We start from the raw sequence: 16495 nt of genomic DNA, 5'->3' as shown, positions 1-16495 counted from the left end.
AAGATTGATGAGAGAAGTAGTCATTGCCTGTAGGAGAATTACTGCATGTTTGCACAAAAGAGATACCTGCAGAAGAACAGCAGCAAAGGAGGAAACAGACAATGACCAATTTAACTTGAAGGTTTCGAAAGGTCATACATTTACCTTCAGTTTGAATGAGATCATGATTATCAAGGACCCACACTTTTGGGAGTGGAGGGAGTATGTTTTCCAGTCTGCCCTACTGACTGAGTGAATGATTTAACACCAAATGTATTTTCACTGCCCTGCACAAGAGCATCGTGTCCTGGTGTTTTTTTTCAGTGTGTGATAGACACACTGTCTGTTAACAGCTTCCTATTTGTTCATTTTCTTATCTTCCCAATGAGACTCTGAGTTACTAAAGGAATAAAGATGAACCAAATATAAATTTTACTATTGAAATACCTTAACCAGTAAGATAAATGCACAGGTTCTGGTCAAAACTTTCAGGAAGAACTTCTGGGATTTGGAGTAACTCACACACTGTGCTGTCACCTCCACGGCCATCTTTTCCTGCAGCTCTCCTGCTCAGCTCTGCAGTGGAAAGCCCAACAATTTTTTTTTTTCTTTAAAAGAAAGAATGATAATATTATCCAGCTCAGCTTTTGTAAGTCAAGTCTTAGGACGCCAAATTTATTGCCGAGTTTCACTTCCTGTCTCTCCAGTGTGAAAGTAAACCAGGACAACATTTCATTTTTAAATTTCAGATTTATTATATTACTGAAAGAAATATCTATTTCCAACCAACATATTCCAAAAGCAGGTATAGAATTACAAAACTCTGATTGCTACGGGAAAAGGAAGCAAAACAAACAAAGAATGGTTCTGCTAAAAGATACAGAAGTTATAAGGTCAGTCACTCCACAAGTGGGGTCAGGCACACTCATGAAAAGGCAATCCCATACTGAGCCAGAGAGCAGGAGCATCCGTTGAGTCTTCCTGTCTTACAGTTGTCTCTTGATCTGTACCCACTCTTCATGAGAGCAAGGCTTCTAACTCCATGGGACTGTAGCTAAAGTACAGTGTGCTTTTTAGTCAAGAGGAGAAAGTCATCTGTGTCCATATTTGATTATCTCAGATCTAGAAAACTTAATCAGGATTACTGAGTTTCAGTGCTCTTCCCTCAGTCTCCCTGCGCCCCCCTCCCCTGACCTCGCAACTGCTTCCATACCCACCACACCTACCACACACACACACACACACACACACACCCCTAGAGGTAGACATTGATAAAACTCACATAGTTTAGTGTCCTGGGAAGAGATAGAAACGTCTTGTCAAAGTCACTCTTTCAGTGGTGGGCATCTGCACCCTACCTTCAGTCAGTTCAAATGAAAATCTAACCTGAAAGAGAATGGGTGCCTATAAATCTCTATTGGAGTGAAGGATCTTGACTGAAATAGAAAACATTCATAGAGTATGGCAGAATAATAAAAACAAAACCATGTACGTCTATGAATCAGCAGTATGTGTGCTGAAATACGGCATGTGCTCCCAGACACATCTACCCCGTTTTGTATGACGTTTGTTATACCCACAGGTAAATCAAAGTCCAAGCAGCTATTTACTCAGAGCAGGAAGGGGTATAAACAGATGATGGTATTCCAGGTATTATAAGTCATAGTTTGTTCTGGTTGCCTGGTTTGTTAACTCACTAAAGATCCTCCATGCTCCTTCATTAAGAATGAGATTATTAGAAGGTACACCTTCCCAGAACTGCTCCCTAAATAGTTCACCTGGAAGAACCCAAATCCTGTGGATTAGAGTGAAAGGAACATCAGTGGCCCTACCTTACGGAATATTTCCTCCAGATCACAAGACCAGGCATATTCTTGCATGACTTTGATGAGTCTCATAATGAAAAGTGATCCAAGAATGGGGTGTCGCCAAGAAACATTGTCTGTAAATAAGGCGCATTCCAAATGTCACAGCAGGCTCTTGCCTGGACACAGAGGGAACTTCTGTCTTCCACTGCATTTGGGGTATGTTGCTGAGGTCATTCTGCGTTTTAAACTCTGCCTTCCATTTATCTGCAGATATCCTAAGTGGAGTCCATTTTTCCTGATATGCAGCAATGGTGTTGGTTATGCTGCAGATATAAAGATAGCCTCATCCCTGAACGCAAAGAGCTTCCATTACATGAAGAGGACAAGGAAGAATGTAGTACGAGGGAATGGTTGAGCCCTTAGGAAAAATATATCTCTGTATGCATTATAGGAGTATTACTGTCTCTGATTAAACAATTACACTCTCCAAAATGCAGCTGTAATAGAGGCACACTGATAATTTTTGCCATAAAGATATATTTGAGGATTAGATGTGATGCATCACAAATAGCTGGAAGAATATGGGATATATAATATTCAGACTATTCAGGTTAATTACATGAATTTTTACTTGTGAACTTTGCTGGTAATTTAATTAAATTCAAGTAATATCAACCATGTATTTGCATGAAGAAAACGTTACGTAAATATAAAATCGGTGAAAAATAAACTGTTGAATGATCGCTGTTCGAGGGCCTTTACTGTGCAGAGGTGGACTCCACCAAAGTTCAGTGCACATTCTATTCTATTGACTTCTGTCTCCTTTCCTAGAGATCCAGGGAGAATGTTTTCCACATTTAGGAGTATCAGTGAAAAGAGACTTAGATGAGATCTCTCTAAAGACAGGGAGTTAGATAAACTGTGAGGGAAGCACGAGTTGATTTCAATACTGTCACATAAAGAGGGGGCCACTTTAATGGGTGTAGATGTCTGTGTCAGTGTCTCCCACAAAGTTACCCTACCAAGAATCCCATTACCTGGAGTTGAAGAACGGAAAGCAATAAAATCCTTTTCTATATGGGCTTTCCTAATGGCATCATCCTCAAAATCATCTGGATCCAGTAAGGAAGTACATCCAGAATCTCCTCCTGAATCCTTTATCCATACCACTCCTTGGTTCTCTGGAAAGAAAACAGTGTGTGTGTGTGTGCGCGCGCGCGTGTTTACTATCACCTGTCAAATTTGGCCTCTAAAGTTTTGTTGAACTGCATTACTTTCTTATTTGTTTTATTTGTACATATACACACACGTGTTACCTTAAAATTTCACAGAAAATCTAATTAAGAGATAATGTATGCTTCTATAAACTATTCATACATGCCTTTATCTTAAGAACCATCTTATTTTTAAGATTTAATTTGCAAAGTTAGATATACAGAGAGGAGGAGAGACAGAGAGGAAGATGTTCCATCTGTTGATTCACTCCCCAAGCAGCCACAACAGCCAGACATGAGCTGATCCGAAACAAGGGATGTGGAGCCTCTTCCGGGTCTCCCATGCAAGTTCAGGGTCCCAAAGCTTTGAACAGTCTACTGCTTTTCCAGGTTACAGGCATGGAGATGGATGGGAAGCAGGACTGCTGGGATTAGAACTAGTATCCATATGGGATTCTGGCCCATGCAAGGCGAGGACTTTGGCCACTAGGCTACCACGCTGGGCCCAATAACCATCTTTAACAACCCTTTTGTTCCCCAACACTCAAATGAATTCCAAAGAGTTCAAACTGTATCAAGTTCTGAAGAGTAAACGTCATCATTTTTGTTGAAAATGGAACCGATCTCTACCAATCAGCCATACAATTCAGTAAAAATTATAATCTTGACAGGGGAGAATTTGCGCTATTTAATATGAAGGGATACATGCAACTAAGCTGAAAAATATCAGCTAGGCACAGATGATAAAGTCAGTATTCTATCTTTTGTTCCAGTAGATGTCCTCACTCACCACCACGACAGGCTTGAATGATGATCACCTTGGGTTTGTCCTTCAGATTCGGACAGTTCTTGGTATTTAACTTCTCAAAGATAGTGTTGACATTTAGTATGTCTGCACATTGCTCAGAGTAATTCTTCCCACAAATACCAGCCCTAGTTCCATGAGACATGAAGACTAGGAAAGTACTGTCAGAAGAGCAGTGTTCCGGGCGGTCAGCAAATGCCTTCAGCTCTGTAGCCATGTCCTGAAAACAAAACAAAACAAAACGCTAATTTGCACCTTGGGATTCACCATGGGATATCATTATACCTGGAAAGTTGAAAAAGAGAGACATTTATGGAATTGCGTAAGGAATTTTGGAAAAACCCATGGACTGGAAAAGAGTATTTAGGTCTCAATTCAGAGAATGGTGGGGAAGCATACTCTTTTTTTTTTTTAAGATTTGTTTTATTTTTATTGCAAAGTCAGATACACAGAAGTAGAGGCAGAGAGAAATATCTTCCATCCGATGAATCACTCCCCAAGTGAGTGCAACGGCCAGTACTGCGCACATTCAAAGCCGGTAGCCTGGAGCTCTTCCAGGTGTCCCATCCGTGTGCAGGAACCCAAGGCTTTGGGCTGTCCTTGACTGCTCTCCCAGGCCACAAGCAGGGAGCTGGATGGGAAGTGGGGCTGCCGGGATTAGAACCGGGGACCATATGCGATCCTGGCACGTTCAAGGCGAGGACTTTTGGACGCTAGGCCACTGCGCTGGGCCCGGGAAGCAGACTCTTAAATTAAGCTGGTCAGAGGTTATTCATAGAGGGAAGGGCCACTGTTAAATTAATAAACTATATCCAAATATTGGGCTTTCAGTAAAGCTTCTTGCATTCAAAGGAGATTTAAAGCATTTAGCCACCATCCCATGGCACATGTAGATTTTAAAGGATCAGAATATTAAGTTTCCTGGTGCTGTAACCAAGCTTTCTAGCATTAGGTAGGAGGATGAAGAACATAACCATTGCTTGTTCAGTATTATAATCTTACCAAAGCATTGAGGTTTTCTCTCACATCCACACTGTACCCCAGACCTGTTAGCAGCGTCTTCATGTTTCTGATGTCAGCATCAGCTCCAGCCCTTCTGGGAAGATTGTCAAAATCTGTGTTGCAGATAATGAGGGCAAGACGGGTGCGGGCTGGACTTTTCATTATCATTGGATAAATCTGCAGGAAATATAGATTGGGTTAACAGCCAGGATGTTTCTAATTAAAAATTCATGTTACAGTTTTAATGTGGCTTCCTCTTCCATAGTATCAAGAAACCACATTCCACAGATCATACATTAAGAAAAATTGCCTCCTACTACTATGATGGGAGCTAGAAATACCCATATGGCAGCAGAAAATCTGATTATTGTCAGTGATAATTATTTTTATAATTTATATATTATTTATAAATATGTAATTTATACATAATTATAATTTTTAAAGATTTATTTTGTATTTGAAGGGCAGATTTACTTATGGAAGAGAGACAGAGAGAAAAATGTTCCACCTGTTAGTTCATTCTCCAAATGGCCACAGTGGCCATGGTTGGTTAAACTAATCCAAAACTGGCAGCTAGGAGCTTTTTCTGGATCTTTCATATTGGGTCTAAGGATCCAAAGAATTGAGCCAGTCTCCACTGCTTTCTCAGGCCATAAGCAAGGAGTACACCAGCTAGGATATGAATTGGCAACCATATTGGATACTGGTGCCAAAAGCAGAGGTGTAGCCTATGGGTCACACTGCCAGTTCCTAGTAGCTAGAATTTTAAGATATACACACATTGAAGCCCAAGCCCAAATGATTGAATCTTAAAACTGAATCATCCACTTGCTGGTTGTTTGAATTTGGGTGACATATTTAACAGCCATGTGCTTTAGTTTTGTGATCTCTTAAGTGCTATCTTTTATGAAAAACACTTAGAACAATGGCTCATAGTGAGTATGCAATAGCTGTTTTGGTTGTTATTATTTGCACAGGGAGTTGGAATAAGCTTAGCATGCACTAAAAGCAGGACGTTAGAGGACAGGAATCTTTGATGTAAGACAAGCAACAGGTTGATTTTAGAAAGCTACTCCACAGAATTGCCTCTGAGATCCACTGCCCTTCAGTAACCACCGGGTCTGAGCACAGCACCTCTTCTGACTTGTCTTTCCACATCTTCTGGAATGTCTCTAATGGGCAGAGTTTGAGGCCCCCTACTGGACCCGAGAATGTGAGTACTCCAGTGTCCTGCATAGCTTGTGGAGCTGAAAGAGACAGGAAGCAATGTGAGGGGTTACATCCTCTTTTTATCTTTGATGCTTGTTTGTCACAACATCCTCTATGCAGGAAGTCAAAGAGGAAGACACGCACCCTAGGAGGCCAGCCCTGTTACAAAGACAGTTAAGATACAAATTTATTTCAAGAGATTGACTTTGGAATTAAATTGAATGTAGCAAATTCTTAAATGGCTCAGCTAAGTACTTAATGTATTAAATAGACATAATAGTTGGTATGAGAGGTTATTTTTAAAATGTATGAGCATTTATTTTGTCTTCCACGATGACTTTCTACTGGGTACACATATTGCAAGGAGGAGCAATATTCATCAAATGAAATAGAATGACTGTAATAAAAATAATAAATGAGAAAATAAGTATGCATACTAGAAGGTTTTATGTGGATAAATCTTGATTTATGAGCTAGAGTTTTCAAGGTAGTTTATTTGAAAAGAAAATTTGACTCTGATCATAAGTTTTATACCATCTGAAAATGAGCCAAATTTGGTGAAGAAATTAAGATAAAATATTTTAAGATGGAAATTAATTTACATAGGTAATAGGAGAATGTTTTAAAAAATAAAATGAATACACCAAAAAGTACACTCAATTTTTAGAGGAATTTAGAGAAACTGGTATATATTCAGAAAGTCAGATGATTTGTGCAGATTATGGAGAAGATATGTGCTAATAAGAATAGAATATGAAAATAGCAGGTAGAAGAAATATTCTATATAAAGAAATCTGGGAATTAATAGAAAAGGAAAAAAATAGATGTATTTAAATTCTTTTAGAAATGATTTTTCCTAGTAAAGAAATGACAAATTTAGTTATACAGTGACTGTCTCAGAAATACCTAAGAAAATAGATACTTTATAACAACCTTTAATACATTCATTAGTATAGTTTTACATTTTGGTGATGTATTTTCTTCCTTGCCCTATGGATTTATGCTAAACATATGTTTCTTTATTTTTAAGAAAAAGGGATCACTTTTAGATTAAATTGTGACTAAATTGTGAATGAAAAACTTTTCCAGGACAAATAGGCATTGATTAGTTGGTAAGAAAGAGGCCACAATCTTTGAAAGAAGAGAGAAAGAAGGATTTGCTAACAAGGATTTAACTATGGTAACATTTCTCATCCAGAACCTACGCATTTACTGTGATACATCTGTGTCCAGTGAAAGATTTTGTGGTTAATTATTGTGGCAAAGACTAGATAAATGCTGTTCATACTCAGAGTTTACTAAAAACTTCCCTCTTCTACAGTATGGTTATAACAATTATCTGGGTATTCTATGTAGCAAATATCAGAGTCCAGGGATGAAAAAAACCTTTGTGTCTGATTTGGGAGAGAACTGTCCCTTAGACAGAATTTACATGAGTGATGTTTCAATAATGTGTGAGCAATTATAAATACTCAACATTATACAATCTGTAAGATATTTATCTGACACTGATGTGTACTGTGCCAGTTCCATGCCTACTGTTTTGCATAGCTTTGAGTTGCTGATGGAGATTCTTAATTCATACATTAATGCAAATCCAATATAATTAGGACATCTGTTTTTCTTGCTAATTATTCTGTAACCAGTTCATAGAACAAAACTTGGAACTCAGCATGCAATGCATATTCTTTTTTCTAATGACCTAGTAGATAATGGCTATTTTAATCAACTTATCAATTAGCTGGTCTTCTAGATTATGATCGCATGCCTATTGTAAGATGACTGGAGCAACATACTTAAGAGTGAGTCACACATTTTTATGTTTGTCAGAAAGTTTTAAATCCACTGAGATGAAACAATGGACTTATAAAATTCTATAGGAAAACTGAATACAAGTTATGTCTAGAGAACACAGGGATTGTAAGAATAGGAGCTGTGACACTTGGTGTTAGAAGTAGAAATAAAGACACAGAACCATTGTGGAGGGAGAAATAAACTAACTTAGTCACTGTCTGAATGTTAGAAGTCAGAAAGAAGAAAGAGTTGAAGACGAGTCTTGGGCTAACATGTGAATGACTAGTACTGGAGGCACCAAAGACCTGGTCAAGGGGCAACTACAAGAGAAGAGGTATTGGGAGAGGAGAGGCAACCAGGGCACTGTTCATGTAAATATATCTGTGAAAGATATGAGTGCATATCATCGACAGGCACCTGAAAACTGAAGTTTGACACTCCAGAGGGAAATTTGTTTGAGACCCAGATTCAGAATCTATTAGTTTAGATACAGAGAGGGAAATGAAGAACAACTTATACTCCAGAAGAATTAATTAAAAGAATAAAAACACAGTACCAATCTGTCAGAATCCTCTAACTACCCTAGCCCCATCACCATGGGCACACTCTGTTAAATGAATGACTAGGAATATGGGGTTTAAAGAACATTATTCACTTGTAAACAAAATTACCTGAAGAGGAAGAAGATATCTCCATAGAGTCTTTTGTATCAAGGTGATTTTCAAATTGAACACCTGTAGAAAAGTGAAGACCGTTAAAAGTCACTAATCATCTCCAAAGACCCCACTCCACATATATTGGATACTCTTTTTTTTTTTTTTTAAAGATTTTATTATTTTTATTGGAAAGCCGGATATACAGAGAGAAGGAGAGACAGAGAGGAAGATCTTCCATCCGATGTTTCACTCCCCAAGTGAGCCGCAACGGGCCGGTACGTGCTGATCCGATACCAGGACCAGGAACCTCTTCCGGGTCTCCCACGTGGGTGCAGGGTCCCAAAGCTTTGGGCCGTCCTCGACTGCTCTCCCAGGCCACAAGCAGGGAGTTGGATGGGAAGTGGAGCTGCCGGGATTAGAACCGGTGTGCATATGGGATCCAGGGGCTTTCAAGGCGAGGACTTTAGCCGCTAGGCCACGCCGCCAGGCCCCATATATTGGATACTGTTAGCAAAAAAATTTCTTCTACAGAGCTCACTGCTTGCTTGCTTACTGTGTTCAGATGGCCACTCCCTCGGATGCACACTCCTCAGTGGGGAACATCACTTGTGAATATCCTAGCCGGGTAGTCTCTTAATATTTGAAGTAAGAGAGCATTTAACTAGTGCCCTTTACATTTGCTTTTTAAGATGAAAATGGAAATGAGACCTCATCAGTCACAGAATCTCTAATTCTCATCAGCCACCTATGTCAAGATGGGGGCAACGCTAGTTTTAACAGATGTGTAAATAAGGAAATTGTCTAAACACAAAGGTGGCTTTGCTTTGGAGGAGCTGATGTTAAAGAGGAATCTGCGTTTGGACACCTGGCCTGCTCACTTATCACAGTAAAAAATGGTGGTGACCTGATTAGTTGGATAAAGCTTGTAAATAAAAGCCTGAGATGTATGAGTAAGGGGATCTCTTTTGATCCTGGAAAAGATGCAAGGTGCTTGTCAGAAAATTACTAGGGATCACAAAATATTTTAGCCTGCCTGTAGGAAGGAAAGGTGATGGAAAAAAAACCTTCTTTATCTCACAGAGATGTGTGTATAATGTTAGTAGTATCCCTTCATAAAGTTCTAGAAAGTGTTTTAAACTTATTTCACGTAAATATTAATAATCTCTCAGATGAGCTAGCAAAATCTCCATGATCTAGAGACATTCCTGACATATGGGTTAGATAATTTAATAAATTAAATGTGAAGTTATAGAAGAGAATTATAAAGAAAATATAACACAGCCTATTCTAAATGACTTTCATTCTGCAATCATTCTCTATTCACTATACTATGATCTCTCTTCTCTGTGCTGTATCTGCATTGTTTTTATAACATCACTGTTACCAAAGATAGTAATACAATGACTAACAATAGAAGTATTTTTGTTATTTCCTGGATGGGTCCTTTAAACATTAGCTCATTAGCGAAAAATTCAAAAGACCAAGAAAATTTCATAAGTACCACTGAGTAGGGAATGTAGTAACCTGGTATATGACCAGAAATATTCACATTTATTCATTGGAACAGGAACACCAACCACACTTCCAGCACCCTCCTCAGTAAAGGTCATATGCTTTTTGTGTTACAAGGCATAACCTGAAAAGAAAACATTGGGAATTCTAAACTATATGTTTTGGTTACATAAAATACCTTAAATATTTTGTCCATATTAAAGTCATGATCTAAAGTATTGATAATTCCTAGAGAGAGGATCGCATTTAATAATACTTACAGTTTTATAAGATCTCAAAATAATGCCCACATAAGAAATATATACAAGAAACACAAAGAATTTGCATGAGTTTGAAAATGAGAATTATGGGTCCGGCATGGTAGCCTAGTGGCTAAAATCCTCACCTTACATGTGCCTAGATCCCATAAGGGCGCCTGTTCCCATGCAGTAGCCACCGCTTCCCATCAAGCTCCCTGCTTGTGGCCTGGGAAAGTAGTTGAGGATGGCCCAAAGCTGTGGGACCCAGCACCAGCATGGGAGACCTGGATGAGGCTCCGGGTTCCCGGCTTCAAATAGGCGTAGCTTTGCCCCTTGCAGCCACTTAGGGAGTGAATCATCAGATGGAAAATGTTCTCTATCTCTCCTCCTCCCTGTGTATCTGATTTTGAAATAAAAATAAATATATCTTTAAAAAATGAGAAATACTCCAAACCTTCATTTCATAGCATTTATTGAAGGTAAGATTTCTACAGGCAAAATATGTTTTATTTCCCTCTTCTGAATAGAGATAGTCACAGGCTGTCCCACAAAGCTTCCCACCCAGGGAAATCGGCTACAGTTTGCCCCACCATTCCTAATGAAAGCTGGGCTATTTCCTTTGATAAACCCAAGAGCATGTTTGGACAAGACCTTGATGTAACAGAAATGAAATACTTTTACATACTTCCTTGTAGAAAACCCTTTTCCACTGGAGCACATTCCTGTATTCTATGTAATTGAATATATATATATATATATATAATTTATATATATATATAATGCCCTGAGGGTTAATCTGGTAACTAGAGAGACACAGCAGGTGCTAGAGCTAACAGTGAGTGGAGGTGCATCTCTGCCTCTAGGATAGTTTACATTGAAAGAAATGGGAAAGCAAAGAAAACACCTTATCTATAACTAACTAACTTTTCTTTCTTTCTTTCGTTCTTTCGTTCTTTCTCTTTCTCTTTTTTCCTTCCTTCCTTCCTTTCTCCCTTCCTTCGCGTATTTATTTATTTTTCTTGGTAAAACAGATTTACAGAGAGAAGGAGGGATAAAGAGAAAGCTCTTCTGTCTCCTGGTTCACTCCCCAAGTGGCTGCAATGGCCAGATCTATGCTAATCTGATGCCAGGAGCTTCTTTTAGGTCTGCCATGCAATGCAGGGTCCCAAGGCTTTGAGCCATCTTCTACTGCTTTCTCAGGCCACAAGCAGGGAAATGGATGGAAGTGGGGTACCCATATGGGATCCCAGCTCATACAAGATGAGTACTTTATTCACTAAGCTATTGTGCCAGGTCCTTCTGCTGCTTTCTTAGGAGTATTACCAGCAGACTGGATTGAAAGTGGAGCATCAACAACTTCAAGTGCTCATATGGGATGCCTGAATCACAGGCATTGGTTTAACCCACTGTGCCACAACACTGACCCTATGACAATCATGTTTGACCTTTGTTGTTATTGGGATTTCATTTATGGGATTGTGGAAGACATAAAATGAAAAGGCGATATGAAAAGGAAGAAATTGATTACAAGCAAAGTTTAGACAGGCATATGTTTTCACTAAGCCCCAAAAGAAAAATCTGTTTCAAAGAAAGTAACTCCTGTCTTCAGTGCTCATGCGGAGTAAAAGTGAAAGTGCTCTATCTCACAGCATGGTCCACAACCTGGAACTAAACTAGCACATATATTTCCTCAAGACAAAAACAAAACCAAAAGCAAGCAAGCAAACAAAAATGGAAATCAAGAGAAAAACGAATAGTTCAATTAAAATCCTTCCTTTTTTGTTGTTTTATTTATTTGTATTTGAAAGGCATATTTACAGAGAGAGGAGAAAAAGAGCAATTGGTTGGAGCTGGCTCTGCCTGAAGCCAAGCGTCTGGAGTTTATTTTTGGTCTCCCATGTGGATGCAGAGGCCCAAATATTTAGGCCATATTCCTTTTTTTTCCCAGGCACATTAGCAGGGAACTGCCTTGAAAGTGGAGCAACTAATACTCAGTCAGAGAGGATGTTGGCACCGATGGTGGAGGCTCAACTTACTACCCTATGTACCAACACCCAAATTTCCACTTTAAAAAAAAATTCAGCTTATTCTCTGAGTGTTCTACCATCACTGAAATAAAATCTTCACAAATAGCAAAATGTTGGATAGATATTTTAAAATATTTCTCATGACACATTTTAAATCTTCATTTCAGATAGTTATTGAAGCATGTCATCCTTTTTAGTTAACAAAGCTAATTAGTTAGTTAATGATACTAATAAAGTACTTTGCTAAGAAACTGAAACCCATAGTGTGTAAATTGTAAGGCAATTCTAACAGACTTCAATAAATGAACCACCACATAATCGGTACAGAAATTGAGTTTCAGCCAAAAGAAAGACATTGACATGAGTGGAACACACAGAAAGAGAATTGTCAGGCAGCACTCACATTGAAAACTGGATCCCAGAAGTGAAGCATAAGGAAAATCTCTGCAAATGAATGTGCCCAACAAAGCAGTGAGATGTTGGGCACAGAGACAAAGGCAGGTGTGAGCTTTGGGTCACTCATCCTTACCTGAGGAAAGCCCCAGCAGTCCAGCGAGATGATAGTCATTTTCACAAATGTGACTGATGCAAATTTGGCATGCTTCCGGCCCTTTTGGAATGACAGAAGATAGCAAAGCTCGCGCCTTATCCTTTGCTGTCACATTTTCAACTCTTATTTTCTCCATTTCTTCCTGGTTCAGCACTCTTTTCTCCAACAGTTCATCGAGCAAGCCATTTGTTGTGCCTGTGCCCATTGAATGGATAAATTGGCTCCATTTCTCCTTCAGAATCCTGTCTGGTTAGAGCACAGGGACTTTTCAAATCGTGGAAACAGCCTCATGTTCCTCTCCTGTCATCCACAGGAAATGGCCTCCTTAAATCTTACCAGCAAGACATCCTTGTCCATACAATTCTTCTCCTGTTCTGTTGGTAACCCCAACCTTCATTTTAAAAATCTATATTGCTCTAGATGCTGACGCAGTAGTCTGAAAACTGTGATTTTTGATCCTCAAATTACCATCAGCAAAGTAGAGATAATCCTCTCTCGAGTATTTTTATCCATCTTCAAACAATAAAATAATGAAAAGACAGTAGCTCTTTTTCTTGGAGGACAATGGCTACTCTTATTCATTTTATGCCAGTTCTGTATGCTCTGCCAGACTCCTAATATTAAGGATTCAGTTAAGATTGCAAAATAACAGCAGGCTTCCAGCACAGTGCCAGCTCCCCTTTTGCCCTGACCTCTCCTTTTTAAGAGCTCTCCCTCCCTTGCTTCTTCCCCGACCTCTCCCTAGAGTCTGCTAAATGCCCAGTTTCCAGAAGAGACAGGCTCTTGTGAAAGATTTCTTCCATAAGATCTGTCTTTTTAACAGGAAAAAAACTCACCAGCCATGACTTTTCTCTTCTACTCTCGAGTGTGGTAAGAAACTGAAAGCACTTCCCTCCTTGCATTTTTGTTGGGGTGTGTACACATATTGAGAAATACCACCTGCATGCACATTTGTGTGCCTACATATATTTTTGCTCCAAATAAATGATATGATTTCTGAAATTTAAAGTTCTCAATCAGTGTATCCTTGGAAATTTTCTTTAAAAGAATTTGTAATAGATTAGGGTAGGTAGGTAGTGGATTTGGAGACCAAGAAAAGAGTAGGAAAATCCATAATTGAGCATCCAGAGGTAAAGGCCAAGACAGGAGAGAGGCTATGGCAAGCTGAGTCGGAGCACCATTGGCATACACAGGTCTGTGCCTGGGAAAAGGCCTGGTTGGGGAGCTAAGGGGAGCTAACGTGATGCCCTGACTAGGTGGTGGTTCCCACTGGTGAACATGAAGGCTGGGGTTGGGGGTTGAGGTCTCGTCTGGACATCACTGAAGTGTCCCTTGGCAGTGGCGTGAGTTGGTTCTGGGGTATGCCTTATTGGGCTAGATTTCAACACCCGCTGGTGTTTGTGAGAACCAGGGTGGGTGTAGGAAAGGCTGGACTAGGTCTCTGTCCATGCTGAGCCATGTGTTAGCTGTGTCTGGGTGTTGATCAGGCCTGGCTGGGCTGTAACACTCAATAGTAAGAACTGGAATGGGTGCAGGCCGGTAAGGAAAGGCCACTGTTCCTGCTAGGACAGGATGTAGACTGTATCAGCCTGGGCAATGGACCCGTCGGTGTGAGCAAGATCTGGCACTGGGAGAGTTTCAGATGGAGGAGCTTGGGGAACTCCACTATTGGGAGCAGGTGAGCATAAGAACCAAGGCTGGAAGCAACCCAACCAAAGCCAGGTAATAGTATCCACCAATATACATTTGGACAAGTTTGGGGGTGAGTCAGGCTTGGCCAGTTCCTATCACTTGCTGGAAAATCCAAGAAACAGAATGGTGTGTGGGGCAACTTGGTCAGGACACATTACCAGCTAGTTCACATTAGGGTCAGGACTGGTGGCTATATGGGCTGGGTTGGGCTAGGCTGTAGCACCAGCCAGCGTGAGCTGGAACTGGGGGTGGGCCTGACTGGGTTGCAGCACCTACTGGTTAATGCTGGGTTGAGGCAGGCCAGGCCAGACTGGCCCAAAGAGCCCAACCAGCATAAATGAGACCCTGGGAGGAAGGGTAAGAGCCTGGTAGGGGTCTGTACAGGGCTCCCTTGCTGGGCTACTGTTGTGGGCTAAGGAGTTGATTAGCACTGGTTGGGCTGGGCAGGAACAGGAACTGGGCTTGTAGCTAATATCACCTAGACCAATTGGACTCTTTTGTATCCAATACACTGGCTAAATTAGTACAGGAGAGTTGAAGGAGCAATAAAGAGAGACTTCACAGACTTCTACCATCACTGGTCTCCTGTCGGTGCTTCATCCCCAGACCCTCTCCCTGTCCATGTTATTGACTCTGCTGGTTGGAGAAGACCACATTTCCCACTGGTGAGTGTGAGAGCTAGGATCAGGAGCAGTATCAGGCCAGGCAGTGCGACAATACCTGTTAGCCTCATGTGAGCTGGATCAGAGAAAGTTCAGGCTGGGTTGACTGTACCCACAGTTGCATGCATAAGCCAGAGTGGGTGCAGGTTGGTCGGGCTTTGCCACAGCACCAGCTGGCAGATGCTGGCACTGAGGACAAATTCTATGAAGCTAAACTACAGAACCACCTGGAGAGTAAAAGATCCAGGAGTGGGAATGGGTCCATTAGTGAAATTGGGCACTTCTTCTTGGGTTGCCACTCCCACTGGTGAAAATGAGAGAGAAATAGGGTTGGGGTGGGCATGGCTAGACAGAGTGGCACCGTTGGCATGAGTATGGACTGGATAGTGGGGCTGGTTAGGTTGAAATAGGCTTCAATGTCTATTGACATACATGAGAGCTGAATAGAATGTGGGATAGACTGGACCAGTACGCTGTACATACTGGCAAGCACGGACACCAGGGCAGGGAGTGGGCCTGGTAGGAGTTATTGGGGGTCACTCTGACTAGGCTGCAACTCCTACTTTTACATGAAGGCTGAGTGTGTGGTGAGCAGGATGAGGCTGGGTTGCAACACCTGTTGGTTTGCATAGGAGACCAGGTTGGAGGCAGAAGTCACCCAGCAATTGCAACCACCTGTGTGTGTGTAGGCTGAATTGGGTGACAGACTGAGCCAGACCCTGTATTGACAAGCACATACAACAATCAGGTCTGGGATCACCTCAGATGAGGTTTCTCCGGGGATTCCCCACTGGACTCAAAATTCCAATCGTGGGGAGAATTGCAGGTTCCATGCTGTGACCGTGGTGTGTATGTGACAGAGCTGGGCCTCCTCAGTGACTTAGAGCAGTGGACAGCATAACTGTCCATTGGAGTCTGCAGAGGACACCTGGTATCATAACAGAGGACGGGGGACAGAACAGATCGATCAACTCCCCCAGCCAAGTATTGGCAGTGATATGACATCATATTCATGTATAAATGGAGGATATGGCATTCCATTGGAGCCTGGTGAGGACACTTGGTACCACAACAGAGGGTGGAAGGCAGTATAAATTGATCAACTCATTTTGTTGATCAACCAGCCAGGAGTTGGCATGGATAGCTGGGCAAACAGACTCCAAAATGGACCATGTAGGCCAATGGATCGCAGAGATATTTCATCATGCTTGGAGGGGCAAGTTTGAATGCATTTCACATTAAAACCACTTGAGCAGGACCTTTTGAACATGCCCCATATCAGGGACCCTGGGACAGCATCAGGTGGCCATTTCCCATCCTCGGGTATGGAGGCAGAGATTGGGAGG

The 16495-nt window shown here is 41.0% G+C and overlaps 1 protein-coding gene across 1 annotated transcript in view; it reads right to left on the bottom strand.

Moving 5' to 3' along the window:
* LOC101530447 (caspase-13-like) overlaps positions 1-13672 on the bottom strand; it is a 43941-nt gene extending 30269 nt beyond the window's left edge. The window contains exons 1-6 of the mRNA XM_058662321.1: positions 13632-13672; positions 12775-13041; positions 8483-8545; positions 5943-6055; positions 4809-4985; positions 3792-4026 (exon numbers count right to left, since the gene is read on the bottom strand). Of these exons, the coding sequence (XP_058518304.1) occupies positions 3792-4026; positions 4809-4985; positions 5943-6055; positions 8483-8545; positions 12775-13041; positions 13632-13638 (862 nt within the window). The 5' untranslated portion in view covers positions 13639-13672. The remainder of the gene's footprint in view (positions 1-3791; positions 4027-4808; positions 4986-5942; positions 6056-8482; positions 8546-12774; positions 13042-13631) is intronic.
* Positions 13673-16495: the final 2823 nt, after the last annotated feature.

This window comes from Ochotona princeps, chromosome 4, assembly GCF_030435755.1.
Source record: "Ochotona princeps isolate mOchPri1 chromosome 4, mOchPri1.hap1, whole genome shotgun sequence".
NCBI lineage: Eukaryota > Metazoa > Chordata > Mammalia > Lagomorpha > Ochotonidae > Ochotona > Ochotona princeps.
Note: the sequence above shows the minus strand (reverse complement) of the source record. Positions and strands in the feature narration are given on the sequence as shown.